Source organism: Malus sylvestris, chromosome 2, assembly GCF_916048215.2.
Source record: "Malus sylvestris chromosome 2, drMalSylv7.2, whole genome shotgun sequence".
Taxonomy (NCBI): Eukaryota; Viridiplantae; Streptophyta; class Magnoliopsida; order Rosales; family Rosaceae; genus Malus; species Malus sylvestris.
Genome location: NC_062261.1, coordinates 9394076 through 9411253, shown reverse-complemented (window position 1 = coordinate 9411253; position 17178 = coordinate 9394076). Strand labels below are relative to the sequence as shown.

The window sequence follows — 17178 nt, the reverse complement described above, 5'->3', positions numbered from 1 at the left end:
GTTTAGACTTTAGACTATGACCCCTTGGTGTAATAATCCAAAATCCTCCTCTGTTTGATTACACACTTTTTTATTTATCTCAGCCGAGCTTGAACACCTTGTTATTTTATTCTGCTCGACTCAATTCATTAACACTTCCTACAGTAGGACAATAACTTACATTCCACGGGTTTATCGCTACAATTAATACATCTCATCTCGGATATCCAAGTAGACACTAAAATCAAGGCATGATGACCGACATTTGGAACATTACAAGTCAAGGTACCCTCGATTGCCATCTACAATGAGCAATATATGTTCTAAATGTCCAAAGCACCTCAAAATACGATGTCCAACAATCACTTCACTTAGAGCTGATTTGGTATTGATGTGCTTTGAAAAAAATTGTTTCTACTATGCTGTGAGAATAAGCAGCTATAAATAAAACAGCAGACTGTTTGGTAAACGTTTTTATAAAAGTGTTTTTGGAAAGAAAAAAAAGTAGTATTATAGTTGTGAACACGGAAAATTCCTGAAACGAAAGAGACAAGAACAACGTGCACAAACAAATATTTGTATTTTTGAAGATTTTGGGTTACAATCTCTCTCAAATTTGATCCTCTGATTCGATCTCCGTAAGGTGTTGATTGGTGGATGTTTCGTTGATCCAAGGGCCGTCGAGGCTTGATCTTGGATGAACAGTTCTTCAAGGGCCGTTGAGGCTTGATCTTGAATTGGGCTTGAGCAAATCTTCAAAGGGGCTTTTGGGCTTGATCTTTGAAGAACAGTGATGAACGGATCTCCAAGGGCTTTTGGGCTTGATCTTGAAGAACGGTTGGACGTGTGGATTTGTTGATGTTGTTGATCAAGTGGCCGTCGGGGCTTGATCTTAGAAGAACGATGAACGAAGAACGAAGAACACTTTCTTCAAGGGCCGTCGGGGCTTGATCTTGAATTTGGTGGAAGTTCTTCAAGGGGCCGTCGGGGCTTGATCTTGGAAGAACGAAGAACGAAGAACACTTTCTTCAAGGGCCGTCGGGGCTTGATCTTGAATTTGGTGGAAGTTCTTCAAGGGGCCGTCGGGGCTTGATCTTAGAAGAACGATGAACGAAGAACGAAGAACACTTTCTTCAAGGGCCGTCGGGGCTTGATCTTGAATTTGGTGGAAGTTCTTCAAGGGGCCGTCATGGCTTGATCTTGGAAGAATGATGAACGAAGAACGAAGAACGAAGAACACTTTCTTCAAGGGCCGTCGGGGCTTGATCTTGAAGGAGGATTTGATGAAGAACGAAAAGGGCTTTCTTGATCCTTCGGGATTTGCTTGAGAGCTTCGGAGTTTCAGAGCTTCAGAGCTTCAAGGTGTAATATGAATTGGTCCTCTTAAATGAATGAATTGGCCTTCTATTTATAGAAATTTCCAATGCCTAATTTTGAATATAATATTCCAGATGAAATAAGTTGTTTCTGCCAGGTGTTGACACGTGTCTTGTTTTGATGACTTTTCCAACTCATTTCAATTTCCGTTGAGTCACACGCTACGTGTAAAATTTATGTAATACATGAGCGTTGACACTTTGATTTATCGGTCAACATTTATGTACCGAAATTTTGATGTCTACAAATGCCCCCACTTCAAGGCGCGTCGTGTACATGTGCTTGTTGCGTGTAGGAGATGCGTTTTGAAGTCCCTTACTGTAGACGTCGATCCAAGGGCCGTCGATGCTTGATCTTGAATTGGGCTGGAAATTTCTTCAAGGGCCGTTGAGGCTTAATCTTGAATTGGGTTTGAGATTTCTTCAAGGGCTGTTGAGGCTTGTTCTTGAAATTTTGTTTGAAATTTCTTCAAGGGCCGTCGAGGCTTGATCTTGGAGGTTGAAATTGGACCACAAGGAACTTCATGTGGTAGATGATCTTTGGCTTTGGTAGTGGATGAATCGGCACGTATTTTGTTGCGCTTGTTGACTTTCCACAGCTTTGATCTTGAACTGGGTTGGAGGATTTTCTGGATTCCTCCAATTGTTGATTTTCCACAGCTTATTCTTGAACTAGGTTTTGATTCAAGGGTGGTAGACACTTAATCTTGAATCGAACTTGTGATTTCCTCAAGGGCCGTCGAGGCTTGATCTTGAATTTGGCTGGAAACTTCTTCAAGGGCCGTTGAGGCTTGATTCTTGAAGGTTGACTCGAACACATGGCAAGCAGGCACGAGGTAAAGGTGACGACTTGTTTGCTTTGTTCAATCTTTCTAATTCACACATGAGCAGTTTGGTCAACGGTATGATCTTCAAGATTGATGGGCTCTTCTTCCAGTTGGTGACTTGATCTTTAATGACTTGATTCAAGGGTGGTGAACGGCACATGCAGCCCACAACGCCTAGCAAGTCGACCCAAGAATTTGAGGGTCAAAACGAGTTCTTCATCTCAAACTCTTTATGCCGAGTTGACTGTGAATGCTGCATTCTTCTCTGCTTGTTTCTTCAGGCAGATATGGCAGCTTCTCGAGTTCTTCAGCTCGGACTCCTTCTGCTGAGTTGACTGTGCAGACTGCATTCTTCTCTGCTTGTTCCTTCTGCACCTTGTCTCCACATGCTGCAAGGTATCATTTTCACTTGCCTTATCTGTTCTCCAGGCAGATGTGGCAGCTTCTTTGGAAGTACAGCAGCAGTGGGAAACGAGTACTCGAGAGCAGTGCTAGGTAGGCAATCAGGGAAGGGTTCCAAGCAGTCGGTTCCTTACCCGAGTTTGAGTGGAAGTTCCGGCATATTGTTTTCTTTATCCTTGTCTTTGTAGGTAAGAACAAGGATAAAGGAAATGACAGGGAGAACGCATGATATGAGATACTCTTGCTTTCTACCCTGGTGATATGAGATACTTTTGCTTTTGGAGTCATTGGCTTGCAGATCTACCCCAAGGAATAAGGAACACTGAATGACTCGAGAGGTTTCGTTGGGAAAACATTTTTTTAGATGAAGAAAGGCTCTGTATGTCTGCCTTGCTATGGAAGGTGAAGGTGGACAGTTATAGGAGGTCCCTTAATACCTGTAGAGGTACTATTCTTTCACTTGTGTCGGCAACTAACGCGTGATTGAACAGTAAACTTTCACGTGCTTTCTCCTTCACCGAAAATCTTCGACAAATTGCCCGTGATTTGCGCAAAGTTGAGTGTGCATATGACAGGTGATGATGCGGCTGAAAAAGACTGGCGCCTCTTCGATATCTGGGATCGGCGCTTCGACAAATTGCCCGTGATTTCCGCAAAGCTGAGTTTACGTGTGACGGGTGCCGACGCGTCTGGAAAAGCAAGATGCTTCTCCGATTTCTGAGCTTGCCTCTTCGATTTTTGAATGGCCTCCTCGAATTCTGAGCTCGCCTCTTCAATCTCTGAAATCCCGTCGAGTGCTGATTTTTTATAGAGGCATGGAGTTCGTTTCAAAGCACACTTGAATTTTCGCTTGTGAAAACTCCTCTCTTGTACTTCTAAGATCTTGATTTGTCTGACCTCTTCTTTCTTCAACATCTTTGAAAATGTCTGGACCCTCCGACCGTCGTTTTGATTTGAACCTTGGCGAAGAGGCAGTCCCGCCTTCTCCTGACAACATATGGCGCCCATCCTTCATATCCACTACCGATCCTCTTACCGTTGGGGATTCGGTGATGAAGAATGATATGACCGCGGCGGTGGTGGCCCGGAACCTTGTCACTCCCAAAGATAGCAGACTACTTTCCAGGCGGTCTGATGAGTTGGCTGTTAAGGAGTCTCTGGCTCTTAGTGTGCAGTGTGCGGGTTCTGTGTCCAACATGGCCCTACGCCTATTTGCTCGAACCCGTCAAGTTGAATCGTTGGCGGCTGAAGTGATGAGTCTCAAACAGGATATCAGAGGGCTCAAGCATGAAAATAAACAGTTGCACAAGCTCGCACACAACTATGCCACAAACATGAAGAGGAAAATTGACCAGATGCAGGAATCTGATGGTCAGATTTTACTTGATCATCGGAGGTTTGTGGGTTTGTTCCAACAACATTTGCCTTCGTCTTCTGGGGCTGTACCGTGTAATGAAGCTCCAAATGATCAACCTTTGGCGCCTCCTCTTCCTGGAGTTCCGCCGAGTGGTGTGGCTTCAAACAGTCAACCTCCGGCGCCTCTCATTTCTGGAGCTCTGCCGAGTGGCGAGGCGGCCCGCGAGCAATGAAGGCTTATTCCTGTTTGTTTGCACATTTTTTTTTTTTTGCACGTGGAATGCGAATTTATGTAATTTTTAGAGAAATAAATAAAAGATGAATTTTACTCCACTAACTGCATTATATATATATATATTTTTTTTTTTATTTATTATTATTTTTTTTATATTTTATTTTATATATATATATATATATATATATATATATTTCTTTTTCTTTTTTTTTTTATATGTGCCAGATGCACCCAAGACATATATACATATATAATTATAATCTCCGCTATCTTTTGGTGCTGGATGCACCATCCTTTTTTTTTTTTTTTTTTTATAATTTTTTTTTTAATTTTATTTTATTATTATTATTTTTATTTTATTATTTTCTTTTCTTGCACATGGTGCCAGATGCACCATCTTTTTTTCCACATGGTGGTGCTGATCCACCAAGATTTTTTTATATTTTCTTTTCTTTTCTTTTGCCAAAAGCATCCCTTTTTTTTTTTTACGTGGTGACAGATGCACCACCACCTCCCTTTTTTTTTATATATATTTTTTTTTTCTGTATAAATTCGGGTGATGGCTAGAGGAATTTGCAGGGAGCGGAGCAAGGAGACCGAGAAGACGGTGCTTCGAGCTTCACGACCGGCTAGTCGTTTGACGGCGGTCTTTGAAGTTGTTAGCAGCTGCGAGGCAAGAGACGGAGGTGACCTTGATGTCGGATCCAGCTAGAATCCAGAGCACAGCCACTGAGCCCAACCACATAGCACAGCCACTGCACACCCGTTGTACTGCCACCGAGCACAGCCACCGTACACCCATCGCACTGCCAGCATCTTCACTGCACTACCATCTATACTGCCTGTTGAACTTGCTGCACTGCCTTGTCGTCCTTGCACTGTTTCCTTGCTGCACAGCATCGCCGTCGCACCGTCGCAGCATAGCCTTTGCCATTGCACTATCCACTGCATCTCCACTGCACCATCCCCATTGCTTCTGCACCGCACACTGTTTTGCATCTTCACTGCGTTGTTTCCTTGCTGCACAGCCTTGTCGTCCTCACTGCACAAAACTGCACTGCCCTATCTCGCTTGCTGCTGCACCACTGTACCTTTACTGCACCACCATTGCCTTCCCCGCACTGCTGCTGCATCAGCACTGCAATGGGAGAGACAGATTGACAGCGCTTCCGAAGCTTCTTCGCCACCGTCAACAACGCCAATCTTCGCTCTCTTAGTTCAGCAAAAGCTTCAGGATCATTTGCGAGTCCAATGACCGAGTCATGAAGATGGAAAGCATGGATCCTGCAGCACCAACCCAAGTCACAACCTCAAGCCGAGTCAGAGACACCAATCTAAGTTACAACCTTCAAGTCCAGTGACTGAACTTGAAGATGGAAAACATGGATCCTGCAGTACCAACCCAAGTCACAACCTCAGTCTTGCACTTCTTCCTTCTTTCGACTAGCTTTGGGAGACCAACCGAGAGAAGCAGCAGCAGTGATAACACCAGCTACAACAGCAGAATTCCGGTACTTGTCAGTCGATACCTTGGCAGTTGACACTCTAGAGGAAGAGGCATTTGGTTTGGCATCAGAGACTGAGCCTCCTGAGCTTCCAGCTGATAGATCTGCTCGTTCAGAAAGCGGCAACTGTTAGTCGTTGATCCTGATCTACCTGGCATCCCAAAAGCATCTTCAATTGGTGGAGTTCAGGAGGTATGGAACCAAGAAATCCTAAATCAGGGGCCAACGTTCCACAAAGATGAAAATATCTCTTAAATTCAGGATGACCACTTTTCCATCCGAGCACTCCACCACGAACCAGGGAAAGTGATCATCTTCTCCGCGATTGTTGGGAAGGAGGAAGAGTATAGAGAATTTGGTGTAGGCGGGGTATTCGAGCAGCTCGTGGACGCTAGTGGCGGGATCAATGGCGGTGGATCCGTTGATGGTGGCTTGGTTTGTGAGGAGGCTGAACGATTTACGGATCTCCGACGTCATGTGGAGATCGTCGCTGCCGGTGTTGAAGGAACCTGGGAAGATGCCGAGACTTTCTTCGTCCACTTGGGGCTTTTAAACGGTGCCGGATCGATTGGAATAGAGGACGTGGTTGGTAGCGTCTGGAGGGAAAATGAACAGTCGAAGTTGGCGTCGGCGGCGCGCGCGAGGTTAGTGAGGCACAGCGTTTCCTGGGCGTTGGGTTGTTCTTCTCAGTTGCATCTCTGAAGAGGATTTCAGTGGATTGTGAGGAAATGGGAGTGTGAGCAACGGTGGTGTAGATCCTGGCAATTGCTGATTTCGAGCTTGGACTTGTTGAGTCACCAGCTGTACCGTGCAAAACTTGCCCTGAAGGTTGGCCGGTTGCTGCGGCTGACTTCAATATTGAAGCATGACTTTGATCCAAAATCTGGCCCACATTATCACCAAATCTCTGCTTCATAGATGCATCATCCATAGAATCTCTCTGAAGAGGAAGTTTTAATCTTTCCTCATACATCTTTGTAGCCATGGCATTTGCTGTTCCAGGATTTTGTCGCATGAGAGGATCATTTCCAACAAGCCCATTTGTAGGTCCATTGTGGAGATGTGCCCCATCTCTTCTCTGATGCGGCTGTGGCAGTTTGACGGAGGAGTGCATGCTGGCATCCGTAGCGACGGTGAAGGAGAGGCACCAGGTCCGGTGGATTTGCGGGAGATCGGTCCTGGGTTGGGCCGAGAGCATGATGATTTTCTGGAGGGTGTCGGCGGCGATGAACCGGAGATGGCGTTATTCTGGAGCCCGAGCGTGAGGAGCCGGGTGAGATTGTCTGGAAAGGGTCCCCGGAGGTTGTTGTCGACAAGGCTGCTGAGTAGGCTGCCTTTGGTATCTTTTGGATCATGACGACTTCTTTGGATGAGCTTGCAGCAGATTGGGCTTGGTGTTGCTTTGGGATCCACATATATATATATATATATATATATATATATATTTTTTTTTTTTAATACATAAAACATATGTATTTTTTTTTTGTAAATACGTAAAACATGTATCTTTTTTTTTAAATACATAATAACATATGTATTCATTTTTTTTTAAATAAAATTGACTCTATTTAATAAAGCATTTATTTTTTATTTTGATGTGACTGAACTTGTAATTGAATATTCAAGCTGCCTACGTACCCTTCCAAAGAAAGAGATCAAGTCAAAACGTAGTTCAAATACATACATATATTTTTTTTTTGGTATTTTCTTTTTTTGTGTCGTTTGCAGTTTCAGCTCGTGCAGGCAAGGAGCGTTGGTGTCGTTTGCAGTTTCAACTCGTGCAAACAAGGAGCATTGGTGTCGTTTGCAGTTTCAACTCGTGCAGACAATGAACATTGGTGTCGTTTGCAGTTTCAACTCGTGCAGACAAGGAGCATTTGGTGTCGTTTGCAGTTTCAACTCGTGCAGACAATGAGCATTTGGTGCCGTGTTGCAGTTTCAGCTCGTGCAGGCGAGGAGCCTCGTGTCCTACAGTTTAGGTTCGTGCGGACAATGAGCTCTGTGAATTTGTCAAACGATCCGGGATAGTTGTTCCTCGCAATTTTCATAGCAAGGAGTCTTGACCGAGTGATTGAAGAAGTCTTCAGGAAAGAAATCATGCATCGTGATAGGGATGGACGATCTATGTGTCGAAATTTCATCATCTTCAACACGTTCACGTTGCTTTGAAGGTTGACCAGAGCTGCTTTGCCCCCTTTCCGATTGGTGGACTTGTGGAGGAGACGTATGCTTCTTGTGCAATTTCTTAGGAGTGACTTGAGTCCATCCTTCAACTTTGCTTGTCTTGGAGGATGCCCCCAGCGGTTGAGGTGAAAACTTTGAGTCGGAAGAGCCAGAAGTGAAGGTGGTATAGTTTGACTTCACCACATCGTCAAGATCTAGCTCGATGATTCCTTTCTGAGCCAGCTTCATGATGAGATCTTTCAGCACAAAGCATTTTTCTGTCGGATGACTGATGAAGCGGTGGAATTTACAGTACCTTGGACTGTCAGTGCGATTCATCTCTTCTGGCCGTTTGCACTCAGGCAAACCAATCACCTTCTTTTCCAGCAAGTCTTCTAACATGGCAACCACATCAGAGTCGGGGAATGGATAAATCTTCTCCTCAAGCTCCTTCAAAGTGCGTCTACGCATCTCTTGATCACGAAAAGCTTCGGTTTGAATCGCCTTGCCTCGTGTGGAGATTTTGACGGGAGCTGTGTTTACCGTCATTGCTTCCTTAGTGGGTTTCCACGCAGTCTTCTCCAACTTTGGCCCAAGAGCTTTGTCGTTCTTGTAGTCGGCGATCGGTTCTTTCTTCCCATGATGGGCGATGCTCAACTCCATGTCATGGGCGCGAGTGGCCAATTCCTCGAAGGTCCGTGGTTTAATGCCTTGAAGGATGTATTGCAAACCCCATTGCATGCCTTGGATACACATCTCGATTGAAGAGGTTTCCGAGAGCCTGTCTTTACAGTCGAGGCTTAGAGTGCACCATCTGTTGATGTAGTCAATGACTGGCTCGTCCTTCCACTGCTTTGTGCTCGTTAGCTCTAGCATGCTCACAGTGCGGCGGGTACTATAGAAGCGGTTGAGGAATTCCCGCTCTAATTGCTCCCAACTGTTGATGGACTCAAGCTCCAGATCCGTGTACCACTCAAAGGCGTTTCCTTTCAGCGAGCGCACAAACTGCTTGACGAGGTAATCCCCTTCGGTTCCTGCGTTGTTGCAGGTTTCAACGAAGTGGGCAACGTGCTGTTTCGGGTTTCCCTTTCCATCAAATTGCATGAACTTTGGTGGTTGATAACCCATCGGCATCCTTAAGGCGTCGATCTTCTTTGAATACGGCTTTGAGTACAACCCGGAGGTATTTGAGCTCCCTTCGTACTGTGCCTTGATGGTGTTGGTGATCATCTCTTGCAGCTGCTGGATAGAAAGAGATCCCATGAGTGCCGCTGCTTGGTCTGGCTCGGGCTTCGCATCGTTTTTCTCCACCTGAGGCTCATCTTCTGGGTTAGGGTTCTCGTCGTCCTGTGGCTCCAGTCAGCTGACGAGTGCAGCGATTTGTAAGTCTTTTTCTTCCACAGTTCGGGTTAGCCTTGTGATTGCTTCATTCATCTGAGCCAGTTGTTCTTCAACGGAGGTAACGCCGATAGTCATGACTTGTGCGACCAATAGACGTGACTTTCCTTTAGACATCCAGGATGCTGATGAAGAACGTCGTTGGCTGCTTTGAGATGTCATCTTATGTGCCTCCGCATCATGTTTCGGTGCCCCCAGCGAGGTCAGGTTGATGACAGACTCACATCTTGGATGTTCCCCTTGCTCTTTTAGCGGCACCAATTTTGAAGTGGCATGTTGAGGAGCGGTTGTGGCGCCAATGGATTGTCCGTTTGCGGCAGAAGTGCTTAGGATCCTTCCCTCAGTGGTTGCAAGAACGGTTTGTCCCTTGCTTGATGCCATTGACTTTGAGGTGTGCTTGGATTTCTTGAACGGAGGAAGAGATGAGAGGTAGAGATTGTCCCACTGGGCGTGCCAATTTGTGAACACGGAAAATTCCTGAAACGAAAGAGACAAGAACAACATGCACAAACAAATATTTGTATTTTTGAAGATTTTGGGTTACAATCTCTCTCAAATTTGATCATCTGATTCGATCTCCGTAAGGTGTTGATTGGTGGATGTTTCGTTGATCCAAGGGCCGTCGAGGCTTGATCTTGGATGAACAGTTCTTCAAGGGCCGTTGAGGCTTGATCTTGAATTGGGCTTGAGCGGATCTTCAAAGGGGCTTTTGGGCTTGATCTTTGAAGAACAGTGATGAACGGATCTCCAAGGGCTTTTGGGCTTGATCTTGAAGAACGGTTGGACGTGTGGATTTGTTGATGTTGTTGATCAAGTGGCCGTCGGGGCTTGATCTTAGAAGAACGATGAACGAAGAACACTTTCTTCAAGGGCCGTCGAGGCTTGATCTTGAATTTGGTGGAAGTTCTTCAAGGGGCCGTCGAGGCTTGATCTTGGAAGAATGATGAACGCAGAACGAAGAACGAAGAACACTTTCTTCAAGGGCCGTCGGGGCTTGATCTTGAATTTGGTGGAAGTTCTTCAAGGGGCCGTCGGGGCTTGATCTTAGAAGAACGATGAACGAAGAACGAAGAACACTTTCTTCAAGGGCCGTCGGGGCTTGATCTTGAATTTGGTGGAAGTTCTTCAAGGGGCTGTCGGGGCTTGATCTTGGAAGAATGATGAACGAAGAACACTTTCTTCAAGGGCCGTCGGGGCTTGATCTTGAAGGAGGATTTGATGAAGAACGAAAAGGGCTTTCTTGATCCTTCAGGATTTGCTTGAGAGCTTCGGAGTTTCAGAGCTTCAGAGCTTCAAGGTGTAATATGAATTGGTCCTCTTAAATGAATGAATTGGCCTTCTATTTATAGAAATTTCCAAGGCCTAATTTTGAATATAATATTCCAGATGAAATAAGTTGTTTCTGCCAGGTGTTGACACGTGTCTTGTTTTGATGACTTTTCCAACTCATTTCAATTTTCGTTGAGTCACACGCTACGTGTAAAATTTATGTAATACATGAGCGTTGACACTTTGATTTATCGGTCAACATTTATTTACCGAAATTTCGATGTCTACAATAGTGTTTGGTAAATTGTTATGTAAAACAGCAGTAACTGTGTGAAATGACAAAAAATGGTATAATACTAAATGTGCCATTAATTTAATTTTGTTAACAAATAAAGGTAGATTACTAAATATATTTTTTTTTAAAGAAAAATATTTATAAACTTTATCTTAAACATATAATCTAACGTTTAACAAAAAATCATAATCCAACGTTTAACAAGAAATCATAATCCAACATTTTTGTTGCTTCACATTTTCAACTTTTTTTCACCCAAAACTGTGAAAATAAAATGTTTTTAAGTGTTTACCAAACACATTTTTGAGCTCAGCTTTTTTTGATACTTTCTATTTATAAAAGCACATCAGTACTAAATCAGTACTTATAGACTAGAAAGTAGCTATGAATTCAAAGAAATCACATATCAAGTCCAACCGAATTGAAATAAATCACATCAACATTCGTTTGGATTCATATCAAAGATTATTACCCAAAATTTGTGGGATAGAACTTGGCTGCTGAAAAAATCAGCAACAACTCCTGCTGATGATCAATCACAGCTGGACACGTGTTTAAGTTGTGATTAAAAATCAACAACTTGAACATTTGTCCATTTGTGATTGGTTATCAGCAGGGGCCGCTGCTGATTTTTCAGTAGGCAAGTCTCGTTCAAATTTGTGTCAACTTTGCACAAACAAGAATGCAAGAAATGTTTTCATCTTCATGAAATAACTCCTTACATGAAAGCTGACTGACATTGGAGCTCCAAGATGTAACCTAATTTAATGAACCAACATCTTGATGATGAAAATTGGAGATTTTCAGGAATTGATAAACAACACTCAGTTGTAGAGATTCCGGTATTCCTACGTCGCTATACAACTATCAAAGTATTAGACAGTGTAGTAGAGTACTAGTATGAGGCTACCAACTGATGTGGATGTTAATTATTAGATTATTATTTAAGTGTTAGTTAACGTGTTTATTTTTTATAAGTGATACATCATTTAGTTTGTGTATTTAGTTTAAAATTTTAATCTTCCTAGCATTATCTTTAGATTTAAGGCCAAATCCTTCCACACCAAACCGGACAATAACATTCTGGCCTGTTTACCTCCATTAATTTAGTTAAAATCGATGTTTCTTATAAGACTTGGATTTGGTCTCAATATTGGAAAAAAAATAGGTATAAAATGTTGAAGATCCCTTATTATTGGGATTCTCGATATCTTATATAGCCTAGATGTGAGTCCCTGCCCTCATATTTATCGACTAGTAAATTACTTAGCGAATCTTTTGACAGATATTTACAATTACTTTATAAATAACGTTAGTGAGTCGAGTCTTGTGAAGTGAATTGTAGTTTTAATAGATTTCTCTATAAATCGGCGGAGACTAAAGATAATTCTTTCTGTCCTTTCTCGATGTGGGATAAATAAACATTTCCGCGTATGATTTTAAGGAAAAAAAAAAGAAAACTAATGAAAATGGCTTGAAAACTTTGAGTTTTAATGATAAGGACAAAATAAAGGGTAAAGTGAATAGTACCATGATTGACTTTTTAGTGTAAAAATGTGGTTTTTCGTTAAAGTGAACAGTACCGGGTGCTTTTTGTTAAAGTTCCCAAAAAAAATTTCTTTACCTGCCAATGCGGGATTGAATTAGGCCTAGAAACTTGCTACAAACGTAGAATATATCACTTCCAATTTGTGCTCAATCTATTTTTCAAGTTTTTATAACTCTTTTTTGTGCTTTATTTTTTGAAAAATACTAACGAAATTCTCTCAAAAGTATAACTTTTTATAAATCTTTATCAGCTCATATTTTTTTAACAATGCTTATCATGTACATTAAATACAACGCTAAACTGTAACGTAACAAATACTTCATAAAGGCCCTGTTTGGCACACCGTATAAGGGACCAGATAGTACTAATAATACGGTGTACGGTGTTTGGTGACAGTTTGGATTAAATAAGCACCGGATTAAATAATCCGGGCCCACCTTTTTTACACGGTGTGTACCCGCTTGCTTATACCATCCATTTTCACGGTATAATTAGTCGGGCTCTCTTCTCTCCCGACGCAGTCTTCCGCTTCCTCTCCAGACAAATTCTTCCGCTCCAGGCACTCTCTCTTCCTTTCCAGGTGCTCTCTCTTCCTCTCTAGACGCCATCTTGCTCTCATCCCAGGTATGTCTTCTCACAGTCTTCTTCTTCGTTTGAATCACATTTCGTCTTTTCAATTTTCTTCTTCTGGGATTCCGCCCCTCCCTCTATTCTTCCCCCTCCTCCTATTTTTCTTGCAATTGATTGAATCTAGTTATTATTTTCTCTCTAATTATGCAATTGATTATGTAAATTTGTGTTTTAATTAGAATTTTTGAATTTTAGGGTTTGCTATTGGGGTCGAATTTCAGGGTTTTCAATTTTCTTCTTCTGGGTTTGTTGTTGGTGTTTAACTTTAATTAGAATTAATGATTGGGTAGAGTGGGAGTGTGTAGGTTCACTTACCTAAACAAATTGTCTCTGGCGCAGCTCCCGTTTCACTTACTGTCTCGCAGCCGCAACGCAACCATACGGACAATTGGGTAAGCCAATTGTTCTCTGTCTCTCATTCCCCATCACCGTCTATGGCCCGAAAATTAGATCCCAATTGTTGTTCTTCTCAGTTTTTGCATCACTCCCTCTCAGCTTTTATCCATTTTTTAATTTTTATGTGAATTTTACTTTTTATCTGGATATATATATGTGTGAATAATTTCGGACTAGGGTTGTTGAATTGTTGATTGACATTGAATTGTTGAATTTCGGACTAGGGTTGTTGAATTGTTGATTGGAATTTTTATCTGGATATATATATGTGTGAATATATACGTGACAACCATAGATGCCAAATTAGAATGGGAAAAAAAATAATATCAAATTAACAAAACACAAGGCAGGAAACTTAACTCAAAACTAGTACCAAAGTTGCTTGTATCTTTATACGAATCAATAAAGCATTATATTAGAGTCTAAAAGCTAAGAGATCACCTCACAAATAAATTTGTCACTCAAGGCTTCTAGCTTGTGAGGAACAAGGTGATCCTCAAAATCCCCATGTCCTAGTTGACCATATTTGCTCCAACCATATTTTTTGGTAGGACTTATTAACATGTTTCCTTCCGTTTTCAGTGTTATTATGCATTCATGCTCCAGTTACTTAATTTTTTGCCACTATCTAATAATGTTATTTTATATTTTCACTAGACATGGATGAAAGAAAGATTGTGGCATGCTTCATTGTTAAGTTGTGGTACTTGAATATTGTGACTTGGTTGATGATGTGGTTTATGATGAATCATAACTCAGCTAGAAGGCGGAATCGGCAACTTGCACTTAGAAATCGCACATTTGTTAGGAGAATGGTAGGGTCAGCCTATTTAGATAGCATAATAGGATATGATGATGTTCAGTGTGTGAACCAAATTAGAATGGATAGAAGAACATTCCATTATTTATGTCAGATGCTTCGTGACGACAGTAGAGTAAAATTGGATGGTGTAGTGACAATGGAAGAACAAGTTTGCATTTTTTGCATATACTTGCACATCATGTCAAGAATCGTACAATTGGGAGTAGGTTTTGTCGATCGGGGGAGACCATAAGTAGGTATTTCAATTCCATTCTACATGGAGTGTTAAGGCTACAAGGTAGACTTTTGAAAGTGCCAGAACCCATTCCTAATGCCTACCCAGATCCTAAATGGAGTTGGTTTGAGGTATTCTTCATATTTTATAAAAATTACTTCTAAAATTAATGTAATTAAATATATTGAGCTTACTAATGTTAATGATTTTTTTTAGAATTGCTTGGGGGCATTGGATGGGACTTACATTAACGTTCATGTCCTTGAGCGAAATAAACCAAGATACCGATCGAGGAAGGGAGAGATTGCGACCAATATGTTGGGAGTTTGTAATCTGGACATGAATTTTATATTTGTGTACCCAGGTTTGGAAGGGTTGGCCTCTGATTCTAGAGTACTCCGAGATGCGATAAGTAGACCATCGGGATTAAAAGTTCCCACGGGTAACAATAGATTTTTTGTTTATATTAGTAATTTGAATCCTCATTTTTCTTATATATAGTAATATACATTTTTTGATGTGTTAGGGTGTTACTACCTTGTGGATGGTGGGTATACAAATGGTCCAGGATACCTTGCACCGTATAGGGGAGTGCGTTACCATCTCTCGTAGTGGAGAAATAGAAGACTCCCGATTAATCATGAAGAGTATTTCAATATGAAACATGCTCAAGCTAGAAATGTCATTGAGAGATGTTTTGGACTACTTAAAATGCGTTGGAGCATCTTAAGAGGTCCATCATTTTTCCCAATTAAAACACAACTTAGAATTATGACAGCTGATCCAATAGAAAATGAAATCCTAAACTTGGACGAATCTGAAAGTAATGATGATGATGAAGATATGATTGAGACTGTTCAACCTACACAAGAATGGACTGCATGGAGAAACACTTTGGCCATGAATATGTACAATGAGTGGCGTGCACAAGTGTGATTTGATTAAATTTTCTTACATATGCATGTTGTCATTTGGTTATGGTTTGTTATTTGAACAAATAGTGATTTCTTATGTATTCGGTTATGATACTTAACAAAGTGTGACCTGGTTATGTATTTATTTAAAAAGTGTGATGATTTGCTTATGGTTTTTCACTTACTATTAATTATATGCACTGTTGATTATATGCTATCTTATTGTGTATGTAATTATAGGAATGGAAAGTGAACAAAGTAGTCAACCAAAAGGAAGTAGAAGGGTTTGGAAACAATATGAAGAAGATGCATTGCTGTCCATACTTGAGGATGCAGTTGTTAAGAATTTGTGATGTGATAACGGTTGTTTCAAACCCGGAACAATGGCTCAATTTGAAACTGCAATTAATTTCAAATGTCCTAATGCCAATATAAAGGCAGTTCCACATATTGAGTCCAAAATGAGGAGGTGGAAAAAAGATTATGCAATAGTTTATGACATGGTTAATAAAACTGGTTTTGCATGGAATGATGTATGAAAGTGTATTGAGGTTGATAGCAATGAAGTATGGCAGTCCTATGTGAAGGTAATTCTGTAACATAATACTAGAATTTAACTTTACATATTTGATTACTTAACATGTTCCTTTACATACAATTTAATAGTATGATTGTATCTACCAAACCATATCCTCTAGCCCCATTCTGGAACAAAATAAGATTATTTGTATTTTATGGATAATGTGATTTGTTTGCGCATTGCAGGTTAACAAAAAAGCAGAGGGCTGGCTAGGAAAATCGTTTCCATTGTATGACAGATTGAATGTTATTTTTGGGAAAGACCGAGCAACTGGAGTAGGAGTTGCAACTCCTACTGAGATGATGAATGAGCCTGAGCACATTAATGAAGATGAAGATGAAGATGAAGATGAGGTGGAGACTAGTTCTCCTTCTGTTGCTCGACGGTCAAGCAATTCAAGTACCCGGAAAAGGAAGAGAGCTGCTAATGATAATGATATTGATGTGGCATTTAAAGAAATGCTTTCTGAATCAGTGGATAAGTTGGGTGAAGTTTTACAAGTTGCTTTTGGGAAAGGAGTGGATCCAAAACCTAATATTGCTTCAGAATTGTCAAAGATGGATTTTCTATTGAGGATCAAATCAAGGCACTAAATATTCTTTTTGAAAAGCCACAGAATGAGAGGACATTCTTGTCTTTGGATGGTGCAATGAAAAAAGCTTTCGTACTCATGTTACTTAGACAAAGTAACCGCAATTGACATTTCAAACCAACAACAATATATTTTGTTAAAAGCAGCATGCATATCTTTTGTTAAAAGTTGGGGCATGCATATATTTTGTTAAAAGCAACATGCATATGTTTTGGCTATTTGGACAACCTGTTTCTTATTGAAACCAACTTGCATTTGTATATTTTATGAACTTGAATATGTGGTTGGATTATATAATGTAACGATTGTAGTTGTTTTTTGTGAACCTTCTTTTATGTTATTGGAAATTTTTTTGAATTTGATGTATGGAATTTACTATGTTTCTTTGTTATTTGAAAAATTGTGTGGTTTTCAATAGGTATAAATATGAGAAAAGTTCAACAAACAAAGAAAGATTTGTTAATTTTTTTTTCTCTTGTCCTATCTGGTTCAGTACCAAACACAGTATAAATAATACGGTCATTAATTTGATACTGTACCAAACGCTATACTAATTTAGTCAGTACTATCCGGTGGCTATTTATCATATTCGACAAAAATAATCAATACAGTCCGAGCTGCCAAATGAGACCAAAAAGTCCCCGCTATTAAAAAGAATCTCCTTGGCATCAGGTC

The 17178-nt window shown here is 41.0% G+C and overlaps 1 protein-coding gene and 1 pseudogene across 1 annotated transcript; both read left to right on the top strand.

Moving 5' to 3' along the window:
• Window positions 1-4734: 4734 nt before the first annotated feature.
• Window positions 4735-6930, top strand: LOC126600954 (uncharacterized). The gene is made up of 4 exons (XM_050267650.1): window positions 4735-4861; window positions 5204-5363; window positions 5549-5784; window positions 5979-6930. Exons 1-4 carry the CDS (start codon window positions 4735-4737, stop codon window positions 6380-6382), a joined length of 927 nt encoding a protein of 308 aa, XP_050123607.1. The 3' UTR covers window positions 6383-6930.
• A 6043-nt stretch (window positions 6931-12973) lies between these two features.
• Window positions 12974-17141, top strand: LOC126591115 (uncharacterized; annotated as a pseudogene).
• The last annotated feature ends 37 nt before the right edge of the window (window positions 17142-17178 follow it).

Excerpts from the sequence above, each read along its gene's own strand:
- LOC126600954 (XM_050267650.1), top strand. The coding sequence starts at position 4,735 with ATGGCTAGAGGAATTTGCAGGGAGCGGAGCAAGGAGACCGAGAAGACG. Across the intron at positions 5,364-5,548 it reads TCCGAAGCTTCTTCGCCACC|ATGGAAAACATGGATCCTGC; the intron begins GTCAACAACGCC and ends CTGAACTTGAAG. Across the intron at positions 5,785-5,978 it reads TGAGCTTCCAGCTGATAGAT|CAGGGAAAGTGATCATCTTC; the intron begins CTGCTCGTTCAG and ends TCCACCACGAAC.